Source organism: Ursus maritimus, unplaced genomic scaffold (genome assembly GCF_017311325.1).
Source record: "Ursus maritimus isolate PB19 unplaced genomic scaffold, ASM1731132v1 scaffold_1, whole genome shotgun sequence".
Classification (NCBI taxonomy): Eukaryota; Metazoa; Chordata; class Mammalia; order Carnivora; family Ursidae; genus Ursus; species Ursus maritimus.
Window position 1 is genome coordinate 26,233,492 of NW_024423343.1, and position 14,070 is coordinate 26,247,561.

The 14,070-nt window shown below is 36.1% G+C and overlaps 1 protein-coding gene across 3 annotated transcripts in view; it reads right to left on the reverse strand.

The window, feature by feature from the left end:
• The window catches only part of UNC80 (unc-80 homolog, NALCN channel complex subunit), a 213,331-nt gene that overhangs the window by 133,472 nt on the left and 65,789 nt on the right, over positions 1-14,070 (reverse strand). For 2 of the 3 annotated variants that reach the window (XM_040641233.1, XM_040641231.1), the window contains exons 19-22: positions 10,624-10,838; positions 9,382-9,488; positions 7,716-7,812; positions 983-1,155 (exon numbers count right to left, since the gene is read on the reverse strand). In XM_040641233.1, the coding sequence (XP_040497167.1) occupies positions 983-1,155; positions 7,716-7,812; positions 9,382-9,488; positions 10,624-10,838 (592 nt within the window). The remainder of the gene's footprint in view (positions 1-982; positions 1,156-7,715; positions 7,813-9,381; positions 9,489-10,623; positions 10,839-14,070) is intronic. The other variant, XM_040641228.1, reaches the window with a different exon arrangement.

Here is a 14,070-nt window from a genome sequence, read left to right on the forward strand (position 1 = left end):
GCTAGAGAATTACTATTATTACTCCTACTTTCATTTTATAGAGGTTCAGCTAGTAAATGTCAGAGTAATTTTAACCCAGGTAGTCTGATTCCAGAGCCCTCACATCCTTTTAATCATGATGCTACACAGTCCTCTTCCCAGTGCATATTTATTAATTTTTTCCCTTTTCTTCCTTCACCTCACCAACTTTCTTCCTGCTTTTAACATTAATGCTTAGAAAAATGAAAAAAATAACCCCACAAAAACCTATAATCATCTCAATAGATGCAGAAAAGGCATTTGATAAAGTACAACATCCATTCATGATAAAAAAAAAACAACAACAAACCTCTCAACAAAGTAGATTTAGAAGGAACATTCCTCAACATGATAAAGTCCATATATGAAAAACTCACATCTAACATATTCAATGGTGAAAAACAGAGAGCTTTTCCTCTAAGATTAGGAACAAGACAAAGATGTCAACTGTCATCACTTTTATTCATCATAGTATTAGAAGTCCTAGCCATAGCAATCAGACAAGAAAAAGAAATAGAAGGCATCCAAATTGGTAAGAAAGAAGTAAAACTTTAACTATTTGCAAATGACCTGGTACTATATACAGAAAACCTTGAAGACTCCACCAAAAATCTACTAGAACTGAGAAACAAATTCAGTAAAGTCACAGGATACAAAATTAATATACAGAAATCTGTTGCATTGTAGATTGAAAATGCACTAATAATGAAGTACCAGAAAGAGAAACTTAAAAAAATCCCATTTATAATTGCATCACAAATAATAAAATACCTAGGAATAAATTTAACCAAGGAGGTGAAAGACCTGTACTTTGAAAACTATAAAGCATGACTTAAAAAAACAAAACAAAACAAAACAAAACAAACTCCACAGATAGGGTTAAGATTGGGGATTCAGGCTTTCCTCCATTAGCAGTATTAGTTATAATGGGAGACAGAGTGGGCAAATTCTTCCAACAACTTACAAGATCCAATGCAGCTGCAAGGATGGATGCATCAGGAATTGTCCCTGGCTCACAGCAGTTTAACAGAAATTGAAAGCGCTTCATGCCTTGTCGGATTGCTCCAAGATTCACCACATTTTTGCTTTTTCCACCATCTTGGTTGGAAGACAGATGGTCATCAAAACTGTGGCAACCTGTAGGTTTTTTCCCCATGGTGGAGGAATGAAAGAAACAGAATATAATAGATCACAGATTGAAAAAGAGTTTCAAAGTTATAACAACATGTTTTCTGTAGTGTTTGCTGAAAACGTTCTCGCTGACTCCACCTCCTTCCTTTCCATCCTAATCCTAATGCCTGATTTACACACACCATGACTTTTAGGAATCTGGTGACTCATGACATATGCAAATGCAGAATTTTATATAAATACTTAAATATAGGATCTGACCATTTTGCTACCAGGTCTCCTCTCTAATACTGGCAGGAGCTCTTAGTATATTTGAGATGATTCTTCCTGTAATCAACAACTAGCTTCTATTTTTATCAAAGCTGGAATCATTGTGCAATTTCATATCTGTTACATAAATTGATATCAAGACCAGTAACTTGATATCTCAGTTACTATACAAAGAATCACTGACTATTGGAGTTCTAAAGAATCTTAGAGTTTGGTCATTTAATTCCAGGATTTCCAAACCTGGCTATACATCAGAATTACCTAGGATGTTCCTGAATTTCATCCAGACTTTCAGAATCAGAATTTTTAGAAGTAGAGTATAGGAATTTGTGGTTTGTAAGCCTCCCAGAAAACAATGATGCAGCCAGCCTGACCTAGCAATGTGGTCAGAGATTTGGGAACCACTGATTCTTCCCCACCCTTATTTTTCCATAGTTAAGCTGCCTATGAATAAGAATCAGTCTGGAGCTTATTAAACACAGAATATCAGGTCTCATCACTAGAGATTTTGATTCCATGTCTGAGGGCTATGGATGTTTTAACAAACACTCCATATGATTTATTGATGCAGAAAGTCTAAGAAACACACATTAAGAAAAAAATGATACAAAGTATTGTTTTTCATAATTTTTATCCCTAGGTACATTTTTAAAAACCTAAGTATCTCCTGACTTTTCTATAGCTTCTAATATATATTTAAAACGTTTTTTCTTATTGGAGGGTATTATGTTAAATATTGTTTTTAAAACCCCACCCAAGCCCCTTCTTGTGATTCTGAACTGTATCTCTGACACCTAAGAATATACCCCTAGGATAAGAATCACTGACTTAGATCTTGCTTTAATCTCTGCTCACAGCATTCATTTATGGTTACCAACTTCTGGTTCTCACTGAGAAGTCACAGATCTGATTTCCAGAAATGACTTTCCCATCTCTTCTGTTATGAATACTCTGATCCCTTCCACCCATTGCCCTACTTTTCCTACCTGCTGCCTCAGCACAAAGGCACATGCACATATGTCTGGGACTTGTTTTAAAAAACATTTAAAAAGCATAAAAGATAGGTGAAACAATTATGAAAATTTTGATCATTATTGCAAATGGGTGATAGATATTCAGGACCCATTAGACCATTCTTTTTACTTTTTGTCTATGTTTGAAAATTTTCATAAGTACAAAAAATGCCTCATAATATAATTAAAATGCCATTGGGGTGCCTGGGTGGCTCAGTAGGTTTAAGTGTCTGCCTTTAGCTCAGGTTATGATCCCAGAGTCCCAGGATCAAGCCCCACGTTGGGCTCCCCATTCAGTGGGGAGTCTGCTTCTCCTTCTCCCTCTGCCCCTCCCCATGCACCTTCTCTCTCTTGCTCACTCACGCTCAAATAAATAAAATCTTTAAAAAAAATCAAAAGTTTCCATATTTCATTCCTTATGGGCATATTTCCTTTTCAGATGCAAATGTTCCATATTTAAAATTCCATATTCAACACCTTCAGTATTTTTTTTTCCAATTAGTGTGGCATATTTTGTATCAATTGCAAAAGGAAGTAGCACATAAAGAATGTAATGGTGGAAAAAATTTGGAAGACAGAATCTCAAATGACACAATAGGGCATATAGCTAAAAACTACAGATTAGGAACAAACACTTCCTAGACAGCCCTATTTCTAGATAGCTGCCTTTTAAAATGCTACTCTGTTTATTCACTGGGCATTATCAAAACTCCTAGAACCAGTAACTTCCTGTGATTTCTCCTACTTATATGTCACTTTATTAATCATTTATATATAGCCCTTTAAGTTACACGTATCAGAGGCAATCTCATCTGTTAGAAGAAATTATAACCTTAGTAGACCCTTAAACTTTGAATTTAAGATAGACCCCAAATATTTTTCTTTTTATAGAATCCAGTTGTTTTATTATGTGTTAAAATAATTAAGATTTACAATACATTAGGTGATAACTGCCTCAAATTTGTGATAGAACTAATATATAAGACAGAGTATATGATCAAAAAATTTATTCTTTTTTTAAAAAATATTTTATTTATTTGTGAGGGGGAGAGCAAGCCTGAGTTGGGGGGGGGGAGAAGGCAGAGGGAAAAACAGATTCCCCAATGAGCAGGGAGACCCATGTGGGGCTCAATCCCAGGACCCTGAGATCATGACCTGAGCTGAAGGCAGAGGCTTAACTGACTAAGCCACCCAGGCACCCCAATAAACTTATTCTTGCTGAATCAATTTAAGGACAATTGCCATGATCTTATTGACATTAAAAATAAGCTTTTCATCATTTTCTTAATATTTATTTGACAAGATAATGAATTCTAAAAGAGGCCTATTTCATATTACCAGAAATGCCCTTTTGATCAAAAGAACTGCAGAAACAAAATGGCTAAGGAATCTACATAAAATAATTAAAAGAGAAATGATCAAAACAATCTTTGTCAGAAAGAACCTATATTCTTTGCTTCACAGAATGATGGATGTTTATTACAGGTGTGAAGATCAGTAGAATCCTATGATCTCAGGCCTAAGAATAGTGCTTGTAAGTAAAAGCTATTTATTATGGAAAATATCCATTGTATCTATATAACATTAATAGATAACCATGTATCTGTTTCCATTTTTGAACACTTAGTATGTTGAGCACTTAATATTGTATGAAACATTTTATAATTAGTGTTTTGCAACAGCTTTATAAGAGAAATCTTTAAAGATGATTTTTTAAAAAAGTAAATAAGAATACAGCAGTAAGAACATAGAGAGATACAGAAAGAGGGGACAGTTTAATTAGCCCAGTTTAAGGTCGTGCAATAGAAAGTTATGAAGTCAGGATTCAAATCCAGACCTGATGACCACAGCCTGACTTCTTACCACTATGCCACACTGCATCCCCAGAATACCTAATTGCTTATGTTGAAGAAGTCGGAGTTTTGTATACTGCTGAAGGGAGAGATTAGGTCAGAAAAACTTCCGTAAGAAATAGATCAACATTGTACATGTTACAAACTGATTGTAAAATTGTTCCCAGTTGGCATTCCATATTGTACTACTAAAAGAAATGGTGAAGAGTAATTTGGCTGTAAAATGCTCCTTCTATCCATCTTTTATATAAACTTACTAGGATATAAGGATGCCTCTTGGCTTCCTTGGACATAAGGATCAATTTTTTAGTCACATTTCATTTGCTGTTTTTAAATTAAATTTCTTGGGGTATCATTTATAAATTTATGTAGAATACAGTTTTTATAATCTGTTAAATTTAAAAAGGGGTATTTCAAAATATAGTATTTCTTTAAACAGAATTTCTCATGGAATTTATGGCAGAACTGAGCACATAGAAAATAATCGGTAGATTTTATTGATCAATAAAAAAATTGGCTTAATAAAATATCTTCCCTCAAAGATAACATGATTTTTAAAATGAAATATTCTTAGTGAATATAAAAACACAGAAGGAAAAGATAGCTGATTATGAATCACTTTCAGTTCTGTTAAATGTCCAGCAGATATATTTTTCATTTGTTGAATAATTTTTTAGATTTTAAAGAAATTCTAGTGGCTATTGTGTTTGATCTTAACCCGGTGAAGTTTGAGTACTACATTTAAATTAAAGGTAAGAATGCTTGATGTTTGTTTTAACAACTTTAAAGAAACAGAGACAATATATAATAAATTAAAATAATTGAGAAAGAAAAGAACAATACATCTATAATGGATACACAGGAATCATTTATACATATAGATTGGAGAGGAGGAGAGGGAGGGGGGAGAGAGAGAGGGAGAGAGAGAAAGAGGGAGAAAAGGCAAAAGCAGGCCCAGAGATAAAGATGTTCACATGGCCAAGGGCAGTAGTTGTAAATTACAATGTACCTAGATAATAGTTTTTTTTAGTTTTTTAGAATAGCTGAGGATAGCTAGCTATTGCAAGAGATTCCAAAGGAACTATCTCACAAATACCTTTAAAAATTTTTAATAAACCAGAGAACATGGACAAAGAATGATGGCGATATGCAAGCTATCTTCTCTTGTCAGTCAAAAGCACATGAAATTCTAGATACCAGTGTTAGATTTTATAGTTCTGTCTTCTGGATACATAAAAAGAGACTATTTTTTCAGGTTATGCTGACACAAACTGATCCCAGAGTCAGACTCTCTGAATGTTCCATATCAAGTCTTTCCTATTTGTGAATGAAATATAAAGAATATGTAAAACAATGGCTGAAATCTGCAAGAGTAGTGGTAAAAAAAAAAATCTAGAATACAAAGGGTTTACGAGAAGGCTAGTGATAACATGTTTGGAGCTAGACTAAAAATATTGGCCTATTCCTTGAAGAAGGGAGTGTAAGGGAATCAAAAGGAAGGTAAGTGACTTGTTTTCATCCCCTCCACCAATGAGAAAAATCTGCAAATGTGTAAGTACAGAAAAGCTTCATTAAGGAGGCACCAAATGTGAGAGCCCCTACCCTGTGTTAATTCTCAGTTCCTTGAAATTACACTCCAGTGCACAGAAAGAACTTACAGAGGTAATCACAGTACTAGTCAAATGACATTCAGCTAACAGGGCATATACCTGGAGAACACTCTTAAAATCCATACTTCATTCTCAACCCCCCCCCAAAACAAACAAACAAACAAAAAACCCAAAAAACAAAAACACCACAAAAATATATTTATGATACTAATGGTTCTGAATGCTAGGTGTATCTTCTCTGAAATATCATGAGGAGTGAAAAGACCCCGTAAAGACTGAAAATGACAAAGGTCCTGGTTGTTAGGAAGATTCTTGAAACTACAGACTAAGAAGTTTGATGTATGCCCTAGCCAAATTCTGTAAGAGATTAGATAAACAGGAACTGTTTTAAAAACCAGAAGTAATCATAGGAATCACTGTGGTTTTATGAAGAACACACTGTGTCGAACTAAGCTGCATATTTCCTTTAGACAGAGTTACAAGGACGTGAGATATTTTTTGGTAAAATCTGATATTTCTACAGTGAAATGAGAAAGTGTTTGCTAATTGCTAATACATTAAGTATATGGTTGGCTGAAAAATCATACCCACAAATTGTTAATTAATAAAAGGCAACTAGAAGTGCCATAGGAGTTATATCTTTGTATTTGTCCCGGTCAGTACTGATATCAACAGTTTGGATGAAAACAGGGAAATGTGTACGCGTCTGCAGATGAATCCCTACAGCACAATTGCAAAAAAGAAAAGATTCCAAATTCAACTTGGTCTGGGCTCTGTCTCTTAATTTCTTTCCTAGGAATGTGACTTAACCACATCCCAAGTTAATGAAACAATAAATTTTACTTATTTTAAGATGAAGAATTAATAATGGCCATACCAAAACACAGCGTGATATTCATTCATGTGGAGTGAGCTAGCAAAAATTAATCCAAATTCAGTACAAGCCAACCATGGAATGTAAAACTTGATAATGTGACCTTAAATTGTGCTCATACACTTGCTATTTCCCTGGAGCTTAATAGTTACACTGTTTATTACACGGATTAAAGTCAAATATGATGTACTGCATTCCATCGGAAGCTCCACATTGCGTAAAGTACATCATCTAATTAGAATGCATAGTAGACTGGGATCAGGATGGTGATGCGTTTAGAAACTCTTCCATGTAAGGAGAAAAATAGGAATCAGTCATGTTTAACTAGCAGAAGTGAGATCAAAAGAGAGACTGTGAGATAGATGAAAGGCAAAACTAGCATATTGTGTGTGTGTGTGTGTGTGTGTGTGTGTGTGTGTGTGTGTGTGTAGCCTTCGATGTCATAACTGGGACCAGTGAATCAAATTTATGACGAATATGTTTTCAGGATATAAGGAAAGACTTTCTAACATTAAAACTGTCTAGTTCTGGAACAGGTTGCTTTGGGAAGTAATAGACTCCCCTTCGGTGGAAGTGTTCAGAGGGTGGCTGGCCACCTCTCAGGGATATAATGTACAGGATTCCAAAGTAGATAGATGGATGGAAATCTGAAGGTTATTTAAAGCTCTTAGATTGTAATGAAGGACAGAGAGCTGAAGAAGAGGCTCTTACTCTTCTTTGTAAACCTAATGTCCACTATGGAACGAGGAACGCAGTAGGGCTTCCATAAATGTCTGTTGAACCAAATTGATAAAAATTGAGAAGCTGTATATAGTAGTGCAACATACATACGAGAATGAAATGAATAGGTAATCAATGGAAATAGAAAATGGACCATTTTATCCAACAAAATTTTTGTTCTGCGTGATGAAAATTGGATGTAATTCTTAGGCTGCGTGACATTTACCAAGACGCTTGAAGAAATTCTCCTCTTCATCTCTTCCGTTTTCCATTCCACTCCCCGGCCCACCTTCAGAAAGTTTCACTGCACTGGTAAATTTGACCTGAGGAAAAAAGGCAATTCTTTGTGTTTATACTAACCCTTGCCTTGAAAAATAAGTTATTTAGAATATAAAGATTATTTCAGTTCTTCCGACTTCCACATCTGGTCAATCAGTATGGTTTATTCCTATGTACCAAAAAAGACATGACTTAAAATTAATTTGAAAGAGAATCTAGTCATAGTTTGAAAATAAATAATCAGGCACCAAGAAAATAATTCAGTGACTAAATGAGATGTTCTTAGATTTAATTCCGATAAAATCCAAACTTAAATTCATGAACAGCAAGCCATATTCATCCTTTACAAATAGCACTGCAGTTGAGAATGAGACCAAACTGAAAGACAGTCAAATAGAAGATTTCAAATCTTTATGAAAAAAAACATTATAAATTAATTCATAAATAGCCTATAATTAAAGTGAAATAACATGTTTGGGTTTTTTTTCCTAAGAATTTAAATGTGTTCTTGATCTTGCCCTTAGGCCAAGAGTACTTAAAATTTCCAGCAAGCAAGGAAGCTATGGGCCTCACATACTCTCAATATTTGGCCCATTTTTTAGCAAAAAGGATGTGAAGGAGGAATTATATTTTCTAAGTCTTGTAAGGTTGACAAATTCTTTTATAATTTCAAAATATTACTATTAAAACAGATAGAAGAACACTGGTTTTAGTGAGATTCAAAGCAGAAAGAGATAAGCAAATGATTTAGATATAAAGAAATGGAAGTCTTAGCATACGCTGGAAATTATAGTGACCAGGACATGGATCATGCCCAGGGAAGGCTCTTGCAGGAAATGGATTTCACTGAGAATCATTACCTTTTCCAAATAGGATGCTGCTACGACGCTTAACAATATTATGAAGAAGCACTTAATGGGAAAAAGTCATCCTGAATTTCTTTATCCTTTTCAATAGGAAGAATGGTTCAGGTGGTCACAAAAGTAGTAGAAAGAAGATGAAGTGTGTGTGTGTGTGTGTGTGTGTTTTAATACATAAAGAGCATCATTAGAAAATTACTGCATCCTTGTGTAGGAGCACTCATGTGGAATTTAAAAAACAAAACAAACAACAAAAAAGAGACAAACAAATTAACAGACTTTTAAGTATAGAGAACAAACTGGTGGTTACTAGAGGGATGACGGGATGTGGGTGATGGGGATTAAGAGTACACTTATCATGATGAGCACTGAGTACTGTACAGAATTGCTGAATGACTATATTGTATACCTGAAACCAATATAACACTGTCCATTAATTATACTGGAATTAAAAATAATAATAAAGTTAAAACATTAAAATAGCTGGGAAATAATACCTATGTACATTTTTAGATCTGCATTACAATTTTATATAAATTTTTAGTTACTCTTTTCTTCTTTTCCATAATGGCCTACTACTTAGATAACTTAGCTTTCATTGCTCATTTAAGTTTCTAAACTTTGCTCAATTTGAAGACAGTTTCTTCAACTCTTTCTTATTTGGCCCCTCCAGGTGTTTAGCATTTCTTGGTCCTGACATTTTTTTTTGTCAGCAACTCCAACATTCTCTTACATAAGCGATGTCCTGTTTACCTTGGAGCTTTGCCTGATGAAGGACAGGCGGTCCACAGAGCTGATGTCCAGAAGGTCCTCCACACCATCTGCTAGGCCCGAGAGGGAGGACCGCTTCAGCCAGTTTCCTATTTAATAATTTTTGAAAAGTTAGACCAGTCTAGAATTTTCTCCCAAATGAATTAAGTAGAAATGTCAGCATGTGCTCAACAAGCAATGAAAGTTACATGGCTTAATGTAAATTGAAGTGAAAACAAATGGCTTGCAAAATGTACATGCTTTGAATATTCAGTGTTGGATTATAAAATGACAAGACTGAATCAGACCAGGACAAAAAGAATTTGGGCCTCTTCGGTGAATAAAGCCACAATCCATCCAATTCTCCTTGACATTTTTCACATCTTCCAATAAGTCCTGTTGATTTTACCTCCTAAGTATTTCTCGAATCTGTCCACTTCGCTCTACATGGTCACCACCCTGTCCAAGCTTCCATTACTTACACCTGGACTACTAGATAGCTTCCTATCTAGTCCCCCTTAACCACTTGTGCTCCGTCCAGTATGTTGTCCATGCAGTGATCTTTTAGAAAAAGCTAACCTGCTTGTATCATTCCCTTGCTCAACATCCCACCTGGGCTATGTAGGGCTGTAGGATGAAGAGCCAACCTTACCTGCAAGGTCCACATGCTCTAGTCCCCATTGCTCTGTCATAGTGACGCAGACACTCTTCTCCTATCTCAGTTCTTCCACTTCCCTCCCTCCTAATACTTCTACAGATTTTATTGCTACCACTTAGAGCACTCTCCTTCTTCATTCCCCTAAGTACCCCAAAGATCTAAATGTCACTTCCTCCAGAAAGCCTTCTCTGATCTCTGCCTCCTCCTCCTTGTTTAGGTCAGACCTCATTGCATGCTTTCATGGCACAACATATATTTCCTTCATAAAAGTCACAGTTCTCAACCACACTTAGTTGTAGGATTATCTGCTTTAGTGATCGTCACCCCAAGTAGACTTTAAGTTAAAGCAAAGTTGAGCGCTGTGTAATTCTGCTCATCATTTAATCCCTGATGCCTAGCATCATAGTTTTTGCACATGATAAATGCACATAGTAGAGGTTTGAGAAATACCTGCTGAATGAGCTTAAGCCTTGTGACTTGAAGACTTTCCCTTTCTCTACCCTCCCATGCATCCCTTTGTTTTGGTTATGAGTTGATTTGAGGACATGGCAGGGAATAAGAGAATCCATAAATAAATACAGACATACTTTTACCTATGGGGAGTTTAAGTTTCTTCCGGAGGGAAATCCTGCGGGACCGTGAGCGGGTGCGACGGTCAGACGTGGTCCCTGAATGGGCAGTGGTGCATTCTGAAGTATCCTGCTCAGACTGGCTGCTGGTGTCACTTGCTGCACTCTGGGATTTGAACATCTTGCGCCAGAAATCCTTCCGCCCCAGGTTGCCCGCTTGCATTTGTTCATCGCTGAAAGCAAGAAGAGGGTAGGGTTAAACGTCTGACAACACAATGTGGAATTCTCTTAAATTTCTTTCAACTTCCTGCCAATGACATTTATGCAATTCATGCAGGGTGATCTTTTATGGGCTGGGATTTAGGATGAGTCAGAGCGGGAGTGGAAGGAGTGAGACCAAGGTTGACTCCGAGGTCTTCCTGAAAATAGTCATGTCTCAACCGTCAAACAGAGGTAATCATTTTTTTTGGAATTTTAGTAAAAAGACCAAATATTATCACAGGTATCCATGTGCAGGTGTGAGTCATAATAGCAGAAGCACTTATGATGTCTAAATATTTCACTTTTTTTTTGGAAGTTCCCTGAGGCTTGTGCAGTGCTGTGTCTCACCCTCCACCCCCACCCCAGCGTGGTATAATTCTCAGCACTAAATAAACCCACAAACGATAAATGAATAAGTCAAATGCAACCATACTCAGGGGGTGCATCATCCCGCAACTGTTTACTAAATTATTTTCATCGTGCCTGATTGTTTAGCTTTCTCAGGGCAAAGAAGCTTAAGCAAGGTTTTAAAAGTAAAAAAATTAGTCCAACTCAGTAAGCCAAATGGGAACACATCCAAAGGGGTTTTTGACTAGAAAATATCATAAGAGGAAAAAGACAAGTGGCCATAATATGCACAGGTTAATCTCACTAGGAATTGGGAGGAGGGGAAAGGTCAGTTGAAATGAGATCCCTATTTTCACTCGTTAAATTGGTAAAGATTAAGAGGGGAAAAAAGGAAGCAATGGGGTACCATCATCCTGCCAGTGATGAGATAGAAAGATTCAACCTCTCTGGAAGGTAACTTAGTAATGTGTTATGCAAAACCAGTATCTACGGCCATGACAGAGAAATCCAATTTCCAGGAAGTCATCCCAAGGAAATGACGGGAAAACATACTAACATGTAGATACAAGATGATCAAATGTTCGCTGAGATATTATGGGTCAACACTGAAAAGCTGGAAGCAATCTAATTTTAAACTCTAGAGAAACAGTCAAATTATAGAACTTCTATCTGACGGCATATTCTGTAGTCATTAAAATCCTATTTTAGAAGACGATTGATATGGGAAATGTTGAAGATATACTGCAAAGTCAGAAGGCAGTTAATCAATGGGTGAAATAGGACAACACCATGTTAAATAAACAAAGTACACATGTGAGCGTGTGTCTGTGAGCTCGTGTGCACACATCCTCGAAAATGTACCCAGCACACCGAAAATTTACAGTGGTTACCTCCAGTTGATGGTATTTCAATTTTAAAACAATTTTTCTTTGCTTTTCTGTTTTGCCACATTTGTCAACTTCAGCAACATATATTACTTTAGAAATTTGGAAAGAAAGGTCACAGAAAATACTCAGTAATAGGTGATGAAATTTGTTTATGAAATTTTAGGTAATGATTTGTCTACAAGCTTTGGGATTGAATCTAGAATTTACCCCAAATTCAACAGTACTGTGTAAAGCAATCCTTTTCTGGAGATATTTATATGGAGGTTCAGATTTTATCTCTCAAAACCTCATTAGAATACTAAATATATTTTATTCTTATTTCAAACCAGGACATCCTGTTTATCATATATGGTATGAATTTGTGAGTTTTAATCAGTGTTTCAGAATTGGACTTTTCAGCTTGTTTTATTTTTTTACCAAACGATCACCGCGTATGAAACATTTCTTACCTTTGGGGAACATGGGCCACAACAGCGATATGACCACATGGTCCGAGCGGGACAATATCTCAGTAAGATGCTACGTCAGCTTTGTCCAACGGGTGTGTATCAATAATGAGTTTCAGAGAAATGGGCATATAAAACTGCTATTAAATTTAGCTAGTGTGACTTTTATTTAAGGAGGAAGAAGAAGAGAAGGGTCAGTAGGGGAGAGAAGGGAGGGAGAAAGAGCAGATAAAGGAGGAGCCAGGATCGCCCACCTCCCTTCCTCCAGTGCTAACCAGGATATTTGGCATGCTCATCTCCTGGGCCCACTCAGATCAGGGAAAAGTGCTATATTTAACATTCCGTGACATCCCTCCAAATGGAAATTTTTATGTAGAAGCATATATACGTATTAAAACATGTATCTTCATTCAAGGGGAAAGAACAGACCTGTACTAAATGCTGGGATATTAGGCAGTGTTTATAGAACACTGAAGAAAGAGAATATTTTTCAACCTAGAAAATGAAATCATCTATGTAGATAGTTTTATTTTTAAAATCCAGTTTACTTATGAGATCATTCTCATTGATCGTATTAGCCTAATAGTTGCTAGTGTTACTTTGCGGGGGAGCCCTCTCTCCTCTTTCTGCTTACACTCTGTATGTAAAGACTTTTGATTAGTCTTTTGGCTATTCAGCAACAGAACTTTGCCTTTTACAATAATTCTTTTCCCTTAGAGCTTATGTTTGACTTTTTACTATGTGCTTAAAGACTTCCTTGATCCTCATTTAAGAAAGGAAGTTAAAGGAAACAAAAACTTAATGGTAATTTCACAATTCTATCCTTTCATTGATTGCCTGTCATTCATTCATTCATTTATGAAATACACATTCAGTTTACTTGGGGGGCTAAGTCCTAAGCATTGGGGTTATAATGGTAAGCAAAAACTCACATGGTCCCTAGACTCATAGAGTTGATTTATCTTCTCTTTACTTTTCTCCAGGCACTTAGAGACAGTCTCTAAGATTTTGAAGGGCTACAAGAACTATGCAGGCTTTTGTTCTTTGAAGGTTCTCCTTGCTTGTTGTGAATTACCAAGGTCCTATTTGATGATGGTGATTTCCTTGACTATAGAGAGGGTGTACCATAAAACCTAGAATACCCTGCACAATTTCTGGAAGTGTAATCATTTCAGAGTAAACCGGGGTTTGAGGAATTAAAATTGTGTATCTTAAATGATGTTCATATTTTAAATACTGATCATACCACTTGTGAGTAAATAATTCTCAAAAGAAGAATGAAGACAAATGAGCCTTGCATAGAACTAGGCTATATGTTTAGTGTCTACCGTAATTCTCTCATTTTCTGGAGGCACTGATTTTAAGATGCTTTTGACTTTGCCATTATAAAAAGTGGAGATAAACGGATTGATTTCTGGGAACCCTGGAATGGATCTCAGGAGAAGACCAAGGTGAAATGGAGTAGAGTCTCTGTTTTAGCTAAATCTGAGCACAAGAGAAGTTCATCTAACTTATTTTTGGAA